Source organism: Talpa occidentalis, unplaced genomic scaffold, assembly GCF_014898055.3.
Source record: "Talpa occidentalis isolate TD23 unplaced genomic scaffold, MPIMG_talOcc4v2.1 talOcc4.7, whole genome shotgun sequence".
Classification (NCBI taxonomy): domain Eukaryota; kingdom Metazoa; phylum Chordata; class Mammalia; order Eulipotyphla; family Talpidae; genus Talpa; species Talpa occidentalis.
The window spans coordinates 99,763,354-99,786,801 of NW_023605083.1; the positions used below are offsets into that span (position 1 = coordinate 99,763,354).

The following is a 23,448-nucleotide window of genomic DNA, read 5'->3' on the forward strand; positions in this document are numbered from 1 at the left end:
GGAGACCTGTCACACCACCCCTCCCCCCATCCCAAACCCTGTTCAGAGTTTAAGTTCCTCTCTTATGACAGCATCAGACACCTGTTTCAAAATATATTAGATTTGGTTTTTATTGTAGAGCACACATATCAGGGCAAAGTGCTGCACACACAACTACAAATCATTTTTTGGGAAAAAAGCTGTAAAAAAAATAAAACTGCAACTTGCTTTAGTTACGCAGTCCCGACTTGAGGAATCCACGTTGGCAAAGGAGTTCTGACCCCTGAGAGGGGCTTGTTGATGGTGGCTGCCCCAGATTTCTGCAGCCTCAGGCCTGGGCCTCTGTAAGACAAGGTCCCCTGGTATGGGCCTCTGTTCTCAGTGGCCTGGGTCTTGGCCCTGGCTAGCAAGGAGATATTCCTAGTGAATCTAGATCAGCAAAAACTTGCAGCCTTCGAGGATCTGAGTAGGTGGAAACTGCCAAAAACTTTTTTTTTTCTTTTATTGTTTTTAAAAGCCTCTTCCCCAGCTCCCACACCCCTGAGGCAGAGGAGGCACCAACCCAGTCTGCAGGCCTGAGCTTGGCCCTGGATGCATGCTACAGGCGGACAGAGGGGGTGGGTGCCTTAATAGAGGGATGAAATGGGAAGAAGGCCCACGCTGGTCAATGTAGGAGAAAGGAAAGGGACAAGAAAAAGCCAGGAGACCCAAGAAAAATTAAAAACTCAAAACAAAAGCAAACAAAATCCCTACCACATACCACAACAATTTTCCATACCCCAAACGCTAGACTGGAAGGACACCAGTCCCTCTAGCTAGAAACAATTCCTAAAACGGCCCCAACATGGCAAGTCTAACTGTCCCATACAATAACACGGCATATGCTTAAAAGGAGCAACCCAGCAAAAAGGCGTGCTCTTGGCAAGAGAGGTCAGGACCACTGGAGCCAGCCCCTCGGCACTCCATGGGCAGAGCAGGCCAGTGGGTGTGGAGGAAGCCTGTGGGACTGACAATAGCTCTGGGGTGCAGTGGCTGGCATAGTTTAAACCCTTGCCCAGTCATCCTGAATGACTCTGCTGCAGGAGGAAGAGGGTATCTGCATGAACTTTGGGGGACTGGAGAGCAGATAAGAGGTGGAAGGACAGTTGGCCTCTGTGGAGCCTGCAAGGCCCAGGAGGAGACCTCAACCCAGAGCATTCATCAGTGGAGACAGGGAGGCAGGAGACAGAACTTCCTTTACAACACTGAAGGATTTACATTTAAAGCAAAACAAGAAATTTCTTAGCTAAAACATTTTGTTGCTTTTAAACAAACCCAGTCTGACATAACTCCAACTGAGGACAGCTGTCCCCCATACTTCTACTGGTCACTCCAGCATGAGCTTCCATTCCCTAATGATGCCAACAGCCTTTCCATCCAGGAGGAAAACCAAGAACATGAGAACCAGGTCCTGGTCAATCTGTTCTTCAGCCGTAACAGGCAATAAACCGAGGTGCAGTGAGGAAAGAGGGGAAGGATAAAAAAACAAAAACAAAAACAAAAAACAACTAAACAAAACCCCCCACAAACAAAACAGAAACAAAAACCCTCGAAACAAGAGGGGACAGCTAAGTGAGGATTAACCAGAGTTCCCAGGAGGGCGAGGCAGGCCTTAGTGCCTCCGCATCTTCACCTTTCTGGTGGGGCTGCCTGCCGCCTCTGAGCAGTCCTCCCCAGACTCGTAGGACTTGCGCCAGTAGTTCTCAGAGCTGAAGCTACCCCTCCGTCGGTGTGTGGGCAGCAGCACTGAGCGCCGGTTCTCTTCCTTGTCCATCTCCAGGATCCGAGGCCTGCAAGGAACGGGGGTAAGATGGGGGTGTTACCCAAAGATTGGCTGAGGGGCTTGGCCTCTCACCTCTGTGTGTGGCTCTGAAACTCATCTGAGGGATGACACTCTTCTTGGTGGTTCTCCATGGGGAATGGTATTGGTAGAAACACCAGCATCACAGTCTTTGCCCACTAAATGTTAGTGGCTGTTCTTTGAGACATTTCCCAATTATCCCATGGGGTCTGCTTGGCTCCAAGTTTGGTATCCCAGCACATTGCCAAAGCTGCAGAACAGAAGCAGCCCCCACCCCCCCACCCCCGCCCCATCACAGGCTCAAGACCCTACAAGGTCTTGCATCTACCTCTACTTCTTACTCCTCCCCTACGTCCACCTTCTATCTCTCCACCTACCACCTCTTTGCTCACCAACCATACAAGGCTCCTGAAATCACTAAGTTCTTCTTGCCTCAGAGTTTTAGTATGTACAGTACCTCTTGTCAAGAATAAGTTCCCTGCATGTCTTTCTCATCTTTCCAGTGTGAGCTGAAACAGTATGTCTTCAAAAAGGTGGAAATGCCATGAACCCCAGGGTTGATTGATTTGATTACCCAGGGTAATCAAAAAGACTCTGGAAAGGTGAGAAATGCCAGGCTCCTAATCACTTATCCCAAGTCTCCCCCACCCATCTCACCCTACAGCCAGGCCATAGGGTGGCTTTACTGGCTTTTATTAAAGGTCTTAAACTGAGTACCTGTGGGCAGCATCAGGGTCTGCCTTGCGGTGGGACCGTTTGGGTTTCAGAGCAGGATCTCTGTTGTTTCCTGATAGGCGATCTGAAGCATAGCTGGGTGGTAACAGAGAGCTGCTCAGGGACTTTGTTTCCAACCGGGGTGCATCTAATCTTGTCCTGCAAAGGGAAAATGCATGGGTTGCCAGTGGGCCTATGGTGAGAGTAGGCTCCATCAGACCAATTCTTGTTTCAGTCAGGCAGACAGAGGCCAGCAGTCTCTGCTCTGTGCCTTACTCTCTCCAAGTTTCAACTAGGAACTTCCTAAAACTCTCCATTTTAAGTTCAAATTTAGTAGTAGGTAACAGGAATACTTCTGCTTGTAGACTTCTAATGATATGGGTCTGTTGCCCTAGGAAAGGTATCAGGGCGCTTTCTCAGCGGCACAAGGCAGCTCCACCCTATCCCACTCAGGTCGAAAGGTTTTTCAGGGGCATCTACTATACTTGCCAGAGTACTGAGGACCCCACTGGTGGGCACCAACAGATACCTTCATCTTTGCCTGAAATACCAAGACAGGACAGTTCTCCTGGTCCAGGCCTGTGGAAAGGCTGGAAGTGAACAGAGTAAGAGCCATCCTGTTTTCTCACACAGGTACATTGAGACTGTAGCAGAACCAGGAGGAGACACCAGGCATAACTGCATCTTTACAGGCTTGGCTCTCATCCTGCTACAGTCACCTGGCAACATTTGCTGGTTCCCAGGATGCTGATTGAGCCAAGGTTAAGAGAGCTTTTGAAGGCAAAATCCAACTTACACTGGGTGTGAGTTTCAAGGAACATAGTGAAACACCTAATAAAGGAAAAACATTCAAGTATGGATGGGGAAAAGAGGAATGGGGAAGCTGAGTAGGGATAGTATCTAGGACAGTGGTCCAAGTCCTTTATGAAGCAAGGCCAGAAGGAGCTGACCTGGGAAACCTCAAAAAAGTCCAAGGCTTTCTGCTGTGGTAGAGAGAAGGCTGGCGAGTCAGGTTGGTGGTAGCAAGGAGCAAGAGGCCTGAGGTAGGGAGGGTGGGGTGTAGTTAGCTTCTTTACCTTTCCTATAGGCTGCTAGGCACAAAGTAATACTTCGGTTCACAAGGTGGGACTCAGGATATCCTAAAAGGACACCAAGGGGACGAGAGCAGGTTGAAAATCTAAGAGCTGCCTTGACCTATGTGGGTTGGCATTATTGGTAACAACTATATTCAGTCCTCATAGCACCACCCCCCCCCCATTCCCTACTGGCTAGCCTGCTGTAAATAGATGAAGAAATTGGGTCAGAAAGGCAATAAGTCACATGTCCTGGAAGTTGTGAAAGAAAGGCTTAGCCTAGGTGAGACCACAGACCTCTCAGGTCTTCTGAAATAGGAACCTGATAATTCCAATCTTCCAAGGCCTAACATCCTTCCTAATGTTTATGTATAATCTATGAATGCATTTGTTTGGGTGGGACTGAACAAAAGAAAGTCATGAATCTTCCCTGCTTCCCTGCTACAGGGCTCTGAATCTGGAAAGGAATCTTTCTCCTGGGACCAGCAGGGGGCGCCTTCTAACTGGGAACCAATGTTTGCCCACCTCAGGCCTAAACTGGTGAGCAGCAGATAGGCTAGGCCATAGTCCATGCCCTTTAGCTTTGGCCTCACAGACTGAGAGGCCTGAGGAACCAAGCTACACTGATTGGTCACGAGTCTCAGACTCCACCCTGGGAAGAAAGACCTAGTGGCAAAAGGAAGGCAATCCAGCCCTAATGCTGCTACTCAGGATCCCAGGCTAGTCATCAGGCCCCTCGAGTCTCAGTTTTCACACTGAAGCAAAGAAGGGAGAAATGTGATTGGCTCTAGGGCCTCTTTCCATTCTAATGGTCTAGAAACTGAAGAAAAGTCACCTCCTCCAAAGCTAGAATTCTTTAGAGGGGCTCTGGGAAGACATGGTGTTAGGTAATATGCGGATATTTAAGGGTACGTAGACTCACCCAAGATCCAAGGACCTTTTCCTTATTTTTAAAAACCAGGTCAGGTCTCATATATCTGCACTCAAGAGATCCAGGTGGCACAGACCAGACCAAATGAGCCAGCCATAAGCCTGACTCAGGAGGACTCCTCCAGGGGTCTGCAGTCTCATGGAAGAAAGACCCTCCTTAGCACCATGGAGCAATATCCAACACTAAGACTCCAAAGGCGCCAGGGAACAAGTGCTCAGGGCAGGAAAGCCCCAGCAAACCAAAAACCCCAATGAAATCCTAGGGGGTAGGACCCCACACCCTGGAGTTGTTTCCTCAGGTGAATGACAGATGGCAAGAAAAAAGCAGAACAACCAGGGGGAGAACCTGTGCCTCCAGCTGGACCATACACCCTGGGGCTGACCCCTACTGGCAGAGGCCGAACCCTAGCCCCACATTTCTTGAGAAGGTTATTACACAGGTGGCCTACCTGGACAGTAAGGGGCAGTGGTGGTGACTTATCACCATTTTCGAGGACTACTGGAGTACCTGAGGAGACTAGTGGGGCCGGCTAAGACTATACAGACAGGCCAGGGAGCCGGACTAGCTTTGTTTCTCTCTAGCTGCTAAAGGAGGGAACAGGTATTCTCCACATGACAGCTCTGCTGCTGTCAGGGAGACGGGAAATCTACCAGGAATCCAGCCTCCTGTATCCACTTAGGGGACAATATGAACTCTGAGGTACAAAAGGGCTCCTGACATGGATCTCTCGGGCTGCTACAAATACATCTCAGAATAGCTGGAAAAGCTCCTGACCTGCCTCCAATTCCAAAACTGACTGCAAGAAGCCAATCTATAGCCAGATCCAAGCCCAGAGCCCACCTGCAGCTTAACCTCAAGAGCATGAAGACAATGAATTTCCAGGGAGCAGGCCAGGCTCCTCAGGTTGTGGACAGAGCCACAGGTTTGGAGTCAGAAGTCCAGTTCCAGCAGAAAGGTCTAGGTAGGGGATGCCTCAGGTTGTAACAGGAACAAAGACCTGTGTTACAGATCTGAGTCAACATACAGCGGTCACAGCAAGGCACCCCAGGTATGCAAGGTAAGTGTTAGCCAGGCAGACCACCACACCCATATAGGTCACTCAGGGTGTTAGGGCAGCCCTCAGGACAAAGCAGGAATTGGGCACAGGTACAGGGAAAAGTCAACAAAAAAGATGACCAAGCACCTAAAGTAACATATTAACATGTGACCTGAGGAGAAGGAGGAAGCTGACTTGGTCCCAGAGGTCCCCTCATGTTCTTTTTCACTCATGGACTCCTCCAGAGAAGCTCCTGGGAAAGATTATTTCCCCTGTGGGAGTGGGAAGCAATGATAAATCAGAGGCCAAGTCATTGGCCTAAGTCACACAAGTACTACTCCACAATGGTTTCTTCTGATGGGCAGGTGGGTCCCTTCACTGCAGCAGAGCAGAGCTTTCCAGGTATACCGCCAGGTATACTCCCTTTCTGGGAGACAGGAAATCAGGTTGTACCTTCAAGCCCCACTGCCAACCACCCTCCAACCTTTGCTCCAACCTCACCATGTACCCTTCTCATACAAAGCCTGACTTTCCAAATGGAGCAACTAGCGGGCAGGGAGCAGTGTGGCAAACCTGTCTGAACACCCACTGTCTGAGTGACCTGGGCCACTAAGACTAAGCTCCAGCACCTCCACTATCAAATTCCCACAAAGTACAGACCTGCACTTCTGTCTCTCCTGCAACAGTACCCCCGTACCCCTCTTATACCAACCTCCCTCCAATTTCTGCCCTGCTCTCCTCTGCAAGACAGTTCTGAGACAGATAGAGAAGCATGCTATGGTCAGGAGATCCTAAGAGACACATGAGAATTACCAAAGAGAGAGCCCCTGAAGCACACAAATCTGGACTTTTGGCAGACCTCCCTGCTACTTCCCCACAGCTGCCCCAGGCCTGCAAGATACCCAGACCCCAAAATGTTCAGTCTGGCTACCATTGTGTCATACCATATGTATAACCCAGAGTTCCAGGAGCCAACACTCCACAGATGGGCATCAGACAACAAGGCCAGCAAAATGGATACCTAGAGACCCACAGTTCAGATGTGGTAAGATCTCAGTGTCATCCTCCAGGATACTAGAAGATCAGACACCAAGCTTGCTTTCCTCTACCTTGCCACCACACAACACACCGCTGGGGTTTCCCTTTCCTCCTGCACCATGTGCCTCTGTTCCCACTGTACCTCAACTGGACACAGCTTTTCTTAGCCCCTATACCTGACCTGTCAGAATCAGATCGGGGTATGGCGAGTAAAAGGCGATGAGAAACACTCTACATTCTCAAGTTTAGCCAGCACCACTATGCCCCCAATTTTTAGGGACAAATACAGGGCTCAGGTAACCTACTTATACTGGGGGAGGGAGGGACAGAGCCAGACAAGGAATCAAAACCAGTCACATTCCCTGGTGGTCCGACTTCGCCCTATTCCTCAAGAAAGGTTGCGGATTCATCAGGACAGTCAGGCTCTCAAATGAGTAAGGTTTATCCACATGGACACATACACTGAACCACAGAACAAAGAAAGACCAATCTTTGGCACAGGAGACAAGAATCAAGGGGAGAGGAGCAAAGGCAGACGTCTCAGCAGGAAATAAAGCCTCAGGTCTAGCCAGGGTCAGGGAAACCAAGTGCTGGTCACTTCTCCCCTAGGGCACAAAGCCCAGAGTCTGCCCTCCATCTCACCTGGATCTCATCCACTTACAGGGTCTCAATTAAAGCTGCTCTGCTGTCAGACAGGGTCTCACCCTGACCCCTGGGGCCCCTTGGCTTAAATGGCCAAACAAGCCTTTTAGTTTAGTCACCTGTAATCAGTCTCTCACTTGCAAATTCGCATCCCACATTCCATTGCTCACACACCTCAATGGCTTTCCAGTACCCTGCAGATGTCTCTGACACTACACGAAGTCTTCTCTTATCAGCTTAGGTCTTATCAAGCCCTCTACCCCGTCTCTTCTCTGTGTTCTAGAATGGACTACCTCAGTGTCCCTACAAAAGCCTCTGTAAAAAACATCTCTTCTGCCTCAAGTTTGTAAGAAGCATCTTTGTCCCTGAATATCTTCTATCCCGAGGTCCACATCCTTGATCACCTTCAGATGGCACTTCTCCAGAAAGTCTTCCTGGTTGACTAGCACCTAGTAAGGTGGTCAATGTCCCCCTCAAAGGTCAAAGGGAATAAGAGACCATACAATCACACTGATGGAACTAGCAAAGCCTGGCACACACCAGCCATGGTTAACATTTGGCAAATTAATCTCTAGCTGCTCTTTCCAATTTCAATCCACTCTTATCTAAGTTCCACCTGACCGAAGCAAAGAAGTGGTCTATTTACTCTGCCTTGAGCCACTTTACTTAGTAGTTACTGGTCAATGACTAAGAAGGCCCATGAAGACCCATGAGTCCTCCTTATGATCAAATGTTGATACAAGGCTTCCTTCATCCATCAACCCGCAACTACTGAGGTTCCCTACACGCCCCTGCCTTCCAGTCTGTGAGAACACCATTTCTGCTTGGTCAACAGTTTCTAGTTCAGAACTGTTTCATAGCCAGAGTTACCAAGCCTCTCCAAAACACCCTCTCTAAGGTGGATATACTTATCTGTGTTTTTTTTTTTTTTTTATTTATTTACCTGTTTTGTGCATTCAGGACATTGCCCACTCCGCTTGTGCTGTGCTGGCATGCAAAGTATGTATCAAGCACCAAGGGAGCACTATTTCCTTTATGTCTGCCTCAGGTGCCTTGTGCATGGTGGAAAAGCTTGTTTCCAAGTCAGTTATCCCTACTCAAAGATCATTCCAAACTAGCTTTTGATAGGATGACCTGAGGTAGTTCACTTTCTACCCAAGACCCTTTTCAAACAGAGTTCATACTCTCTACTCTCAGGGTTGATTTGTGGGCGGCACTCTATTCAACACCTGTTACTTAGTAAGTGGGGCTTAACATGGGACAGCATGCGGATTCCCTCAAAAGACTGAACGTCAGGGGATTATGGGGAAAAAAGGAATACTCCATCCCCTCCTCCCCAGCCTCATCCCACTGAACTGCTATACCCCAAGTTGGTCAGTCTCTTGCTTTTCTAGCCAGCAACCTAAAACTTCAACCATATTTTCAAAAACGTTAGGTTCCGATTCCCTGACTGAAATGATGTGTGTTGTGGGCAGCTTGCCCTGGGTGGGCTGGAAAATGGGGACATTCAGGAAAGTTGGGAGGATCCTGAGGTGCCTCAAGGAACTGTTTGGTTTGCTGCAGTTGCGGCCCACACTCCTCCCCCACTGTCTGTATTGTAGCCCCCTTGCCACTTAAAACAATCTCACCAATCAGTTCTATACTGGCACAGCAGAGACAAGAAAGCCTTTCAATATCTAAGCTCATTTCTTAAACTAATACACCCACCTCAGAGCATGCTGGGAAAGGGACAGTGTTTGGGGTACTCCACTATGGACAAGAGACCACAAGACCCAGCATCAGGAGACCCAAATTCAAAGCCTTACTCAGCCATTTACTGGTTGTGAATACAAATACACCATAATCTTAAGCCCGAGGATTCCACTCCTGGGGAAGCTTTCAGGTCACTTCCCAGTCTCCCAGTGAGAAACAATGGCGCCGTGTGTATAAAGCCTCAGCACCATGCACATTCCACGGAACCACATTTTTCCCCCCTAAAATTTATTTATTTGTTTGTTTGTTTATTTTTAAAAGATTTATTTATTTATGCATACAAGAGCTGGGGCACAGGCTATAGAAGCAGGGGGTTTAGAGGATTCACCAGAGACAGAGTGGGGAACAGGACAGACTGACCGAAATACACTGCTGAGGGGAGCAGCGGGTGAGACAGGAGAGGTTTGTTGCGCCATGTGGGTTGCTCCCTGGCCGGCTGGGGATCGAACTCATGCTGCAGAGGCTGTGGACTGCCCCATAGTGCGGTGCTTAACCCCTTGTGCCACCAGGGAGGCCCAAGATTTATTTATGCATCTAAGAGCTGGGGTACAGGCCAGAGGTGGGGGGGGGTGAGAGGATTCACCAGAGACAGAGTGGGGAACAGAACAGGCAGTGACTGAAATACACTGCTGAGGGGAGCAGCAGGCAAGTCAGGAGAGGTCTGCTGCGCCATGTGGTTAGCTTCCTGGTCAGCCGGGGATCGAACTTGTACTGTAGCGGCTACAGATAGCTTCATAGGTTGCATCGAAACCCCCACGCCACCAGCGAGGCCCAGAACCACATTTTATTAAAGGAGAAAGCGCTCGGCAACCAGTCAACTGTTGCCCTCCATGAAGTCCTTAGAAAGACCATCCCATCTCTGACTGACCTGAGCAGTGACAAGCGCCCCAGCCCTCCCTCAGCAATCTATGTAATCTTCACCTGAACTTAAAAGAGCTAGCAGGGCTGGTGCCATCCTTTCTGCTAATGAGGAACAGGGCAAGGCTCAATGCCCAGACTCTACCCATATGCACATGATCTTACCAGAACACATCCTATCTTCCAAGCACCCACCAAGGCCACATCCTTGATGTCTGGTCAGTACCTGGGCCAAGATAGTCCCCTTTTAATCTTGTCACCAGGTTGTCGTTTTCCAAGACAAGCCATGACAGCTACTATGAAGCTGTTCCTCATCATCTCAACTGTCCTCCTCTGATGTCTCCTCTAGACTGGGTCTCAAGTAGATGAACAATGATTTCCATACCCCTAGAGAACTGGGTGGGATTCTGAAATGCTCAATGGCAAGTATATGGGCTGTGATAGTATAAAGGAGGGTGGGGGTGCACACTGAGATGACTACAGATTAATACTTAAGCCTTGAAAAATGGCTAGGTTAGTCAATCACTTTTCAACGTGTATATATGTGGGTCCTTTAGGGGTGAGGTGTAGATCAAAAGATGAACATGTTAGATAGGAAAGTATTCCCATTATAGACCACATTACTGTAAGAGTCAAGGATAAAGACCTACCAGAAGCTGCAGTTCTTATATAAATAAGGAATGGAAAAGGGAAAACACCAAGAGAACAGGCTAGATAGATAAGCAAAGCCCCGACAAGTTCCAATGAGAATCTTGAATTTTATCCCAAGGTAAGAAATGCCTTTCCTCAGGTCCTCTGGGTTGGCTCCCTATAGCTGGGTACTTTCCCCAATTGAGCTGACCAGGGAAGTTTGGAGACATTTTCCCATTTTTCACACCAAAGACACACACTTATCTCTAGCCAATCCCTGGCTGGCTCCTGGGCCCACTCAAGCCAGAAAGTCAAAGTCTCAGCTACCTACATAGCCACTCTCTAAACTCAGACTATTGCCAAGGGACCAGTTAGCCAAAAAGCTTGCAGGGCAGCTGATTAACAGTGTAGGGTAGATGCCTACCTCCACTGAGAAGCATCTGACTCATCCAGCCTGGACAGCCAGATATTGAAAGATGAATAGGAAAGAAATAGCTTGAAGGGTGACCTGAAATTCTGGCTATAGACATCTCCAATAAAGATTTCCCTGGGATAAGCTTACTGTTGTGAGAAGCTGGGAGAGACTACCTGGCAAGTTACTGTTCTGGTCTTCTGTCACCCTGGGAGTTTTTCTCCAGGTTCTTGGCTTGGTAGGCCCCTGTCCCTGTGTAGTTTGAGGTGCCAGGTAAAGTCCAATTAGATATGACTAGAGAGGAAAGGTCAGAACGAGCTACATCCAGGGCTCCATCACTTATTGATTCTGAGTCTTGGCCTATGCTGCGAACCACAGGAAAACAAAGTGGAAAGGTAGTAACAAAAAAATCTTTCTGATAAATTCTGGGAAAATTCTTAGACTAAGAAAGGCTGCCTGCTGCCAAGCTGTCTCACGTCTGGAGCTCCCGGATGTGCTCAGAGCTACTCTCCAGCACAGGTCTGGATCATCTCTACTTTACAGATGACAAAACAGAGACCGAAAGTTTTGACTTCACAAAGTGGCAGAGCAAAGCCAAAGAGACTTTACAACTACATTATTCTGGAGTTCTGGGCCCAAAGTGCCAAGATGCCAAATTATCAGCTGAAGTTAAAATAGATGGTAAGGCAGAAAAGAAAATTCAACGTTAGAAGTTGTTAAGCATAGGGCCTCCCTGGTGGCACAAGGGGTTAAGCACCATACTATGAAGCAATCTGCAGCCTCTGCAGCACGAGTTTGATCCCCGGCCAGCCAGGGAGCAACCCACATGGCACAGCAGACCTCTCCCGACTCGGCGCTGCCCCCCTCAGCAATGTACTTTGGTCAGTCTATCTGTTCTATTCCCCACTCTGTCTCTGGTGAATCCTCTCCCCCCGCCCCCCCCGCATCTCTGGCCTGTACCCCAGCTCTTGTATGCATAAATAAATAAATCTTAAAAAAAAAAAAAAAAAAAGTAGTTGTTAAGCAGAAAATAAATTCCCACAAGTCTATACTGATATAAGCAAATGACTGCATATAGAAATAAATGGGAGAGAAGAGAAAATAACCTGTGCAGAATCCCAAATAATGTGTTACTATATAACCCTTTAAAGGGGTTGGTGTTAACTCCCACTCCTTATGTGTGGGCTGCAATTAGGGACCTCCCTCCCAAGAGAACAGTATATGGAGAAGGGAAAGTAGCAACTTCACAATGCAGAAACCTGATGGATGTACCCTTAGCAAGGTGATCATGGTCAACATCAACACTGGTTAGTTAATTCCTGTGCCCTGGATATGACTTGAGATGAACACTTTATCTTGGTGATCTTCTTCCCAAAAACCCATAATCCCTGCTAACGGGGAGATGATCACATAAATCCCAACTATGAGATTATCTATGAAATACCTCACTAATCAATGTTATTATGAACAATGCAAGACTGAAGAACTCATAGTAAAGAGGTGCTTAAGATGACATGACAACTAAAATTAATGTGGGGTCCAAAAACAGAAAAAAGTACAGGAAAGAAGACAATATGAATAAAGCATGGGGACAGTTAATAATAATGTATTAACATTGGTTTCTTGCTGTAATAAACACTCACATAAGATGTTAACAACAGGGGAAATGAGGTGCAGGGTACTGTTCTAAAAATAAAAAACAAACTAAAAAAGGTGGCAGTTATAGGACATTCTGCTCTAGGCTAGGTCTAGGCACCAGTCCTGATCTGCCTGTCTATGCAACCCTGGGCAATAAGCCTCTTGGAACTCCATTCAAAAAGCAGTCGTGGGCCTCCCTGGTGGCACAAGGGGTTAAGCACAGCACTGTGAAGCTATCCACAGCCTCTGCAGCACAAGAGTTCAATCCCCAGCCAGCCAGGGAGCTACTCACATGGTGCAGCAGACCTCTCCTGTCTCGCCCACTGCTCCCCTCAGCAGTGTGTTTCAGTCAGTCTGCCTGTTCTGTTCCCCACTGTCTCTAATGAATCCTCTCACCCACCCTGCACCTCTGGCCTGTACCCCAATTCTTATATGCATAAATAAATAAATCTTTAAAATAAACAAACAAACAACAACAACAAAAAAATCAAAAAGCCGTCTTGTCATGAGATAGTGTCTTCTCACTTTAGTCCAGTCACACCATGAGCAAAAAGAAGTAATGGTGAGACCATGTTTGGCAATGTTGGGTCAGTACTCCCCTGACTCCCTCCCCAGAAGGAGGGAAAGCCATAAGATATACGTCCCTGCTGAACACTGCAGCCTACTCACCCACCTTCATTTCTACTTCTCACAGAAATGAAAATCCAGGCATTTTTAAAATCATACTGCTATGGCACAGTCTGAAAATAATCATTAAGAACACATGCAATAAATCAGAATCAAGAAAGTGCAGAAAAAGGGGGGGAAGGAACTGGAAGAAAGCCCCCCAAATCATAAGATTGTACTCATAAATACTGGGACCTTGTGTTTTGGCTCAGCCCTAAATTAAATTATAGCATTTAATAGTCTGATGAAGTGAAAGACAACACAGCATTATCCTCATAGAAGTCAACGAAAAAGACTTCATAGTCTTTTCCTCGCCTAGACTTTGCCATGGCAACCTATTGACACAGAGGAGTCAAGTTCTAACAGGACCCAGACCTGTATCTCCAGACAGGCCTGCAGGTACCAAATTCCAGAACACTTACTTCCTGAGGATGATGACTGCTCTGCGTTCCTTGATATCCTGAGGCCGTATGCAGTGAGTGATTTCATCAGCAGCATATCCACTGAAAATAAACACAGAGCAAGTGAGCATGGAGAGCAGATAGACAACCAAAGTCAGGGGTTGGGGGGTGGGGTGGGATGGTAATAAGACAGAACTATAGTCCAGGTTTTATGGCTGACCCTCTGTCCCACTGCTGAAAGGTTCAAGAATCTACATGGATGAGAAATGTTAAGCTCCAGGACACTTTTATTCAGAAAGCACTCAAAGAAAAACCTGGGACAAAGCAAAGGCAGGCCTTATAGCAGAAGCCAAAGCAGGAATTTTCATGCACAGGCCATGAGTCCTCCTTTTAAAGAGTCCTTTTCTTTAAAAGAAGGACTTGACCGTATACCTCTTGCTATTTTGGAAGGAGCTGGAGTAACTCAGTTCAGACCTTAGTGAGAAGACAAGAACCCATGTCCTCTTCTTCCTATCCCCCTTACTCTTCAGCATGCAGAGAAAGCCAAGTGAGATGCTGACAGCACGGAGACACCGGAGAGACCTAAGACTGCTATGGTTCAAAAAAGAGAATCTGGCAACTTGAAAAAAAAAGGTTTCCCAAAACTTCCACTTGGGGGATCCAAATTCTTGAAGACAGCTGTGTTTGGGATATTTTAAGAAATTCCATCACACTCAAATATTTATTTATTTTCATCAAATTACACAAATCTTAAAATTTAAAGTACTCACAATGATTGTGAGTAGATGACTGTCCTCTTTACAGTTAACATGTTTCTAACTTGAAACTCTGGAAGCAAAAACTCACCTTCCAGAGTCCCCTCACTGGGACCATGGCACCTGAGAGGCACCCCCATCCCAAGTTCCTCCACGAGGAACTAAGGCAGTTCTCCACTGCAAAAAACACCCAACCATAGGGCCAGTGAAAGGCGAGCACCTTTTCATTCTTCACTCTTCTGCTCCTGCTCAGGATTCCCCCTGACAGCACACCACCACCAATATTCCTCTCCATGGCTGCTAATTAGTTCCTTTGTAAAGACACAATTAACCATTAGAAACACTACAGGCCTGGAGAACTCCTTGAAATGGCCACTCTATTCCAACTGCAGGCAAGAACTGGATGCAAGAGCAAATAAAAAGCTAAAAAGTTTGAGGGCAGTACCTTTGATTTGGAAATCTGATTTGAAATCACACCAAGGGTAAAGAAAGGAAGCTTTATTTTAGAGGCTTTCCCTCTAAGCTGCCCCTAGACCAGAGCGTTTTCAGTTTTCTCTGTGAACACCAATCCCACCAGAGACTATGAACAAATGTCCACAGTCAAGTTAATGTAATGATTCAGAATATTAGTTATTGCTATGCAATGCTGTATAAAATAATGAGTTTAAAAAGTATTAGTATGTTAAGGATCTGAGTTACTACAGCAAAAGAATCTAGTGACTTTAACTGAGCACTGACCAAAGAATATTTTCTCAAAGAACCTATTAATATCTGCAAACCCACAATGAGATTGAGAAGGTGAAGAGACCTGGATTTGAATCTGAGCTTTGCTACCTACAAACTTTGTGTCATGTACAAGTCAGGTCACTTGCTGGGCCCGAACCTAGATTTCTTCAAGTGTAAGTATATAGGGTGTTCACTGTGCTGTGCTTTCTAACTTAGGTATTCTTTTGCGGCCAGTGATGACTTAGATTTTAAAAGGGGGACATCATCTCTTTCCTTCCAGGCAGAATTAAAGTTACAGGATTATGTGACTGGCACCTCTGGAAAGGGTAGTAGGAAACCTATACAGAGGTCATTGTGAAAATTTAGATAAACACAGGGTGCCTCTCATTTACTAAGCACTTGACAAGTCAGAGAACCCGGAGCACCTCGGAGCAAGTCAGAGCCTGGGGTTTAGCATGTGCCAAAAAGACATGATCTGGAGACCCCCAGGAGGGATCTGCCAGCAGCAGAGGCCTCTTGAGACCCGTTCTCAGGGCTAGGACCTCTAGGTCTCAATTTATACTTATGTCACTCCACAGTAGGGGAGTGTAAGTCTGGGCTGCAAAACAGCCCTACATATAAACACAGTACTTCCCCCCAAAGAATGAAGTCCAATTTCCCAAAGGCACACCAAGGCATATTTCAAGGGCAGAGTACTGGCTACAGACAACCTTCCCTACTCTTAACAAGTGTTATCAATCTAATTGATATGTTATAGACAGTATGAAGGGCCTCTCTTCCCATCTCCAACAAGGAACCACTTCCCTTAATGAAGTTACGGGTAAATCCAGACCTGTATCTAATCTTGACTGCACTCACCTGCCTCCCCCCAAAGTGTTCTAGAATGAAGAACAAGCCATGCCAGGTTCCTGCCACTAAGACCAGATCTAAGATTAACTAGTGCAGAGGTAGGGCTGCAAAGACCCACAAAAATGATCTTGGGAGGACCTTCCTGGTGACCTAGGGGTTAAGTCTCAGCACTACCACTTCTACGGCTTGAGTTTGATCCCTGGCTGCTGCTCCTCTTAGCAATATAGTTCACTAAATCTGCCTGTTCTGCTCCCTACTGTCTCTGGTGAATCCTCTCACACCCCAGCCCCCTGCACCTCTGGCCTACACCCCAGTTCTTCTACACAAAAATTAAAAAAAAAAAAAAAGATCTTGGCACTGTTCCCACCAGAAGAGTTCATTAACACTGGTCTTCTAGAACTTCCTGGCAGCTGTGATACAGCTACTGAACTCTACTCAGTATCAGGTCCCTCTGGGAGCAGAAGGCTCAAAGTCCCGACCAAGGTTGACACTTTTCAGGTCAAACTTCAACAGAAAATGTCCAGCAGAGACCACAGAAAGTTATTTACAGCTAAGAAACCTACTTGCTACAAGAGAAACTGTTTGAAAGCCCTAGCCTGCCAGCTTGAAACTTAATATGTCCTGGGTCCAGCCCTACCCTTGGCATGAAGAAAAGTTCCAGTGCTTTCAGCTCCTTTGTTTTCATAGGGGAAGGAGAAAAGGAAATACCTAAATGCTTTTTGCTGGTCAGTCTGTCTGCTCCCTAGGTTGAACCACTCCACGGCAAACACCCCCCGCCCCCTCCATACAATCTCACGCAGCAATGTCTAGTATGTTATGCAATAATCAAGAGTGACAGAATCTGACTATCACCTATTACCTCTATGCCTCAGAGCAACTCTCATCAGTCTTATCCCCTATTTCTTTAACTCCCCCTCCTCCCACCCATCCCTCTCCAGTAGTAGCGGTTTCCCCCGCTACTACTTACATGTATCTCTACCACTACATTTGGCCTTATGGAAGTTGTGTCTTCCCTACAAGACAAAGTTCTGCAAAGACCTTACTCATCTCTGCATACAATGGACACTAAATAAAATGTATGTTGTGTTCAACAGTTCTACTGCTTTGAAGTTCTAGTTTCCACATCTGCAAAACAGATAACTGCAAGCTCTTCTTCAGAGGATTAGGTGCAGGTTAAAAGAGAAGTCTGAAAAACTCTTTATAAGAAGATACTATGCAGGACTATACAGTTCTGTAAGGACAGTCTAATCCAGGAGACTGAATTTTTAATGCACATTTCCAAGATGACTACCATTCCCCATCTACCCTGTCTGGGATGGAGGGAATGGCCAAGATCTTGACCCGGTGACAGCCTGCTTCCAAATGGGTCTATCTTCTCTGGGTAGTCACCATGAACTGTCTCACCACTGATAACCTGTGGAACTAAACTTAAGTTTTTGAGAAGAGCAGGCCAGCCATCTAACAGAGGCAGGATTGTGAGTGCAGGCTCAAATTATAACCAGATTGAAACCTCCAAGAAGACATGTGGCCTAACTTTATGAGAAGTTCTGGGGCTTTCTGAATTCAGAAAAAGGTCAATTTGCTCTGCGTTCCAATTCTGTACGTCACAATATAAATATGGAGGAGCTGAGCATATTTTACCTAAACATCAAGCATTCCCTAGTGCAAAACATAGTCAACCTTCAATAACAACTCAATGGCATGAACTGCCTTGCTTTGCAGCTTAGGAAAACTAAGATCCAGAACAGTTAGGTAACAAACAACGAAAGTGGTGGCACTGGAACTCCAAACTCTTAGTTTCAGTGTGTCTATTCTATACTGTGTTTTCTTTTGATTTGTGCATTTGGGGGTGGGGGGAAGGATGGGGGTAGGTTCAGTAATGAGGGAGTAGGAAGAAGCCCACATATGTTGCCTGGAGACAAGGTCCAATCTGTCCTGAGGGCCTCATCACTGGCCTCAGCAAAGGACACATGCATACTCACCACCCCATGGACAGAGATCAGCCTATGCCCCCAGAAAGTTCCCACTTTATCTCAGTCACATCTGCATACTAACTGCCCAGGTGCATGCAGTCCTGAAATTTCTGTGGCCTATTTATTTTCCCTGATGTCCACAATTAAGAACATGGATTGCCTGCTAGCTTCCTCTGTTTTCCTCTGCCTTCTTGTCAGGCCTGGGAGAACCCCAAGCCCACAGCTGCTGAGAATGTGCAACCTTGACTTCATCCTGAGTTTCCTCCCCTTGCCATGGAATCAGAAGACTCCACATAAGAGATGTGGCCCAGGACCTATCTGCCCTACTTTCCAAACTATTTTAAGCCAAAAAGCTAAATTTTGCTTCCAGTCAGCTCAACAAGATCAGCCCTTAGTCCAAAATTGAAAGGGGTATCCATTTCATCCAATATCAACTGTTAACTGGAAGTCACAGGCTGAGCGACAGTCATTTTCAGACAGTGGCCAAGGCCTGGGTCTCTGGGCACGTGGCCAGAGCAACGACAGACCGTGCAGCAGTGATTAAAAGTAGCAGCAAGTAAGCAATTAGCCTTGATAATTAGTCTAATTAATGCAACTAAAATCAGTTTTAATCTGTCTATTTAACCTACAGGGAATAGAAGGAAGAAATGTGGGATGAACTGCTATGAAGATAAGGTAAATGGTATTTATTACCCTAGAAAACATTGAGAACCCACCCAGCAGGTTACAAAACAAAACAAAAAAGCTGTCAACAGGGTTTGCAAAGAAGGATAATGCGCACTTAAAAACAGTCTGAGACCCTGCTCTAAATGCCCACGTTTGTGGACACTACTGCATCAATGTTTGCCACACACTAACAACTGTTTTTTTTTTTTTTTAATAGAGGCATGTTTATTTATTTATTTGTTTGTTTGTTTGTTTATACATCACTGGGTATAGTCAGAAGTGCGGGAGGGTGAGAGAATTCACCAGAGCCAGAGCGGGGAGCAGAACAGGCAGAAGGACCGAAGTACACTGCTGAGGGGAGCAGCGGGCGGCAGGAGAGGTCTGCGCGCCATGTGGGACCCTCCTCCTGTGGCCGGGGAGCAGCCGGGGATCGAACCGGCGACGCAGAGGCCGCGGGCAGCTTCGCAACCCAGCGCTCAACCGCTGCGCCACCGGGGAGGCCCCTAATAACTGTTAATATAAAACTGTATTCCTGACATGTTGCCTTTGATGGGTATAGACACCATACTGCCACCAATAACTGAAATCTGAATCAGATGAGATTTGCCAGAACCCCTACCAATCCACAGAGAATCAGATTTCATCAGCTTCCCCCTTCCATCACCGCAGGGCTGGGGTACACATCAAGAAATAAAAGAAGGCATCGCCTCTTAAGTGCTTGGGAAAGAGCCCAAGCAGGATTTGAAGAGAGGCACACTAACAGGCAGGTGTTCCCCTCCTGCACATCAAGTAAGGTGAGAGTGCTTAGGAAGCAGGTTTTTCAGAAAACTTCAATTAATGGGAGTATCCAGAACCCTAGAGCAATGGCTCTCAACTAGGGATGAGTCTGTCCCCCAGGGAACCTTAGCAATGTTTGAAAACATTTTTGGTTGTCACAGAAGGTGCTACTTGCATTTAGATTCTAAACATTCTTCAATGGGTAACACAGTTCCACAACACAAAGCATTAGCCAATGCCAAATGTCAACAGTATTGCTGCTGAGAAGCTCTCATTTAGAGCTTTAATTATCAAGGCATGCCTCACCAAAACTTTTACTTCAGGGCTAAGTTGGATCTAAGGACTAATAACAAACTCCATCTACCTCCACCCATTCCCCTTAGCTATGGCTACTCCAAGCTACTGTTGCCAAAGCTGTGTAAGTCTGTGCCCACTCCCAATTCTTTGCTTGTCTAACTCCTTGTCACCCTTCAAGTTCCAGCTTACTTCCTCCACAAAACTTCCAGCTTCCTCACTGTATGTCAGCAGTTACTTTCCTGGACTGTATTTATCTTTGTGAACTCCCATCAAGGGAAGAGTTATATTTTAGGCCCCACCAAATCCTTAGGCACTGTGCCCCAAGAAAAGAGAGAATCATTAAAAGTTTGTATATAAAAGCAAGCACTCATTTAAGTAACTACCTTGCACCAGGGCTTATGTTAGATCTTAAGTCACATTTAATTCTAGTAGGCTTTGAAAGTTGGCATCAACCCCACTTTACAGATGGGAAAGCTAGCTCAGAGAATGCCCACAAAATCCCAAAGCAAATGAGAACAGAGCTAGATTCAAAGCCTGGGTCAGCACTTTTTAAGTTATGGCTGAGCCTCCCACACTAACTCCACAACCAAGTCAGAATCTAGGAGGGGCTGGAAAAGTTTGGGACTGTTTCAGGACTTTACCATTCTAAAGAAAAGATGAAGAACATTTGCCTGATGATGCAATCTTGTGCCTGATCACTAACAGACCTGCATCTTAAGAATATGAAACTGGGCGTCCCTGTGGCATAAAGGGTTAAACACCACACTATGAAGCAATCCTCAGCCTCTGCAGCACGAGTTCGATCCCATCCCCGGATGGCCAGAGAGAAACCCACATGACCAAGCAGACCTTTCCTGTCTCGCCCGCTGCTCCCCTCAGCAGTGTATTTCAGTCTGCCTGTTCTGTTCCCCACTCTGTCTCTGGTGAATCCTCTCATCTCTGGCCTGTACCCTAGCTCTTGTACACATAAATAAATAAATCTTTGGGAAAAAAAAAAAAAGGAAAAAAGAAAAAAAAAAAGGATATTAAACTACTGCTCTTCAATACAGACATGTGCATATGCTGGGGGGCAGAAGTCCTCATTACACATGAGGACTTGTGATCTCCTCATTGTGATCTCCTCATTACACATCCAATCACTGTCAAACTCCTGACAACAAGCCTAGGCGCTTGTGTCTATAAGGAAAATTAATATCCCATTAAGAGACCAAATGGCACTAGTGTGAGGTCCTTTTAGCACTGAGTGTTCTTTAATGAAGTCAGATGCTAACCTGCCTTATTCAGCAAGCCCTGGAAATTTCATCTTAAATGGCTCTGCTAAGACATCAATCTGGGAGCACAAGGATCTGAGAAGCTCAGAAGCCCAAACAACAAAGGGATATTTGACAGATATGTGGCCCTTTAAATTTCAGATGCATATGGAAGACAAAGTACTGTTTCTACTGCCACTGAAGCCCCAAACTTTCCCATTAGGAGACCTTGTGTATCACAAGGCTTTGCTGCTATCCTGATAAGAAAGCAGGCTCAGCTGTTCAACTCAAATGAGATAAATGAGTTGCCTCATGCGAGTCAGAGGGCTCCGGGGACAGCACTTCTCTTCATGGCCATGGTCTATCGCACTGACCACAGTTCAGAGATTAAGGTGCTCACAACAAAACCTCTTGTATCCTGATCCAAGGCTAGAATCTGGTGGTCAACCAAGCCACTCTGAACACTTGCAGTCGAGATATCCTAAGAGATTTTGGGGATTACTGGTATACATTGCTAGACTTGTTTCATGGCCAAAGGAGACAACTTCCAAATGCTCTGTAAAGGTGTTCCAGCAAGCAATGACTTCTGGGGGCCAGAGCACTGAGCTAATTCTCAGCAGGATCTGGGATCCAAAATAGGCCAAGAGCCTAAGTTCTGCTGCTGACATAACTACCAGCCAAATACCAGGTAAAATGACCAGCTGTATTTCATTTAATTTGTCATAATAAGCGACACATTCTTACAAAAGACGAACACTTCTGCAGCCAAAGAGGGCTTAATTTTAAGTGTGCAGTACTGTATTCCTAGCCCAGCCACTAATCTATGAAGCACTATTCAACTCCAGGGAAGTCCCTCTTCCTCTTGGGAATAGAGAGCTGTGTATCAATTAAATACTCTCAAGGGCCTTCCTCTCTAAGTATTTTCTGTTAAGGAATCCAGGAATATTTCCTCTGTTAAAAAAACCAAAATGAGAGAGTTGGGAAGACTTTTAGAAAACTTATTTAAATAAAAAATTCGGAAATGGAGACCCAGAGTGGAAAAGTAACTCACTAAAGTCACAAAGAGAAAGAGGCTCTTAAAATCTTGGTTTTCTGCAAAGATGCCTTTAGATTCTCAGCTGGTGATCACATCAAACCTGCCTTCAGGACATAGACTTCTCTATAGCTTCCTGATCCCTCACTGCTTTCTTATTACACGGTTTAAAAGGCAGACCCCTCCTCTGCTCTGACCCCTCCTTGCTACAAGCGGAATAGGTCGGAGATGTAAAAAGCGCAGGTTCCTATTGGCTGTTGACTCGGGTCATCAGGAGCAGCTAAGATAGCAGGATGCAGGGCTGCCCCCTCCTCCCAGGTGGGTTACCTGAGCACAGTCACGCTCCCTCTGCGCACCGGCAGGGAAAGCACAGGTTCCGACACCCGAATAGGCTTGAACTGGAACTTGCAGCCAAAGCAGAGAGCGGAGTCGCTAAAGAAGGACACGGACACGATGGGGCGCTCGAAGATGTGGATGGGGTCCACATGAGACACGATGCAGCCGCCGGGCTGGTAGTCATTGATGACGGCGCTGTTGACGAAGCCCTCTGGGATGACGCGGTGTTCCACCAGCTTCTGGATCACCAACTGGTGCACCCATTCGGGAATCTCGTCCACGTCGCCCGGTGGGTAGAGGCGCTCCTGACCCGGCCCGCGCTTCTGCAGCTGAGCCCCGTACGTGTAGCCCTCGCCGAAGAAGTACTTGTTGCGCAGAGGGGCCCGGTCCACGGTGTGCTCGTTGTACAGGCCTTTCTCGGCGCGGGACACCACCTCGTCGATGCGAGCCTCGATCTTGGCGCACTCGTCCTGGCTAAAGAGGCGCATCTGGCGGATACCGCTCTTCACCTTGCGCGCCTCCTCCTCCTTTTGCAGCTGCTGTTCCTCGTAGTCGCTGCGCTCGGGGTCCGAGTCCTCCTGGTACTTGCGCTTAGCGCCGGACACCGGGTAAGGTTCGGCGGCGGCGGCGGCTGCAGCGGCCGCGGCCACCGCGGCGGCGGCGGCGGCTGCTGCCTCCCGGCTGCCAGCCTTGTAGTTGTCCCGGGACGTCATGGACTTGAGCTTCTCACGCAGGTCCGTGTAACCGCTGGCGGCCGCCATGGCCCCACGACGCTGCTTTAGGGTCCTTCGGGGCGGGCGGGGCGGCCGGGCATGGCTCTCGGGGGACGCGCCCCGGGACCCCCGGAGGGAAGGGGGTCCTCAACGCCAGACCCCCATGCGAGGCCGGAAGACCCGGATGGGGACGTCGAGGGGCTGGGCGCGGGGTAGGGCCTCAGGGGCGGCGGGTCATGCAGCGGTGGCGGCAACAGGATTTTCTCCTCCTCCACCCTCTCCACGACCCGGGGAGCTGGGAAGCCAGCAATACCTCATGCCGCGGAGGGCCGCTGCGGAGGCTCAGCCCGACTGCCGGCCAGACCCTCCGACGCCCGGCCCGGCCCGCACTTTAAAGCGCACCTCACGACGTCACGGGCCGCCCTCCAGAGGTCCGCCAGCGCCGCTCCTCAGCGGGATCCTC

General features: G+C 47.5%; 1 protein-coding gene across 1 annotated transcript; it reads right to left on the minus strand.

Moving 5' to 3' along the window:
* Positions 1-492: 492 nt before the first annotated feature.
* On the minus strand, positions 493-23,448 carry ALKBH5 (alkB homolog 5, RNA demethylase). The gene is made up of 4 exons (XM_037491665.2): positions 22,264-23,448; positions 13,632-13,712; positions 2,537-2,692; positions 493-1,808 (listed from the first exon to the last, which is right to left on the minus strand). Exons 1-4 carry the CDS (start codon positions 23,031-23,033, stop codon positions 1,631-1,633), a joined length of 1,185 nt encoding a protein of 394 aa, XP_037347562.1. The 5' UTR covers positions 23,034-23,448; the 3' UTR covers positions 493-1,630.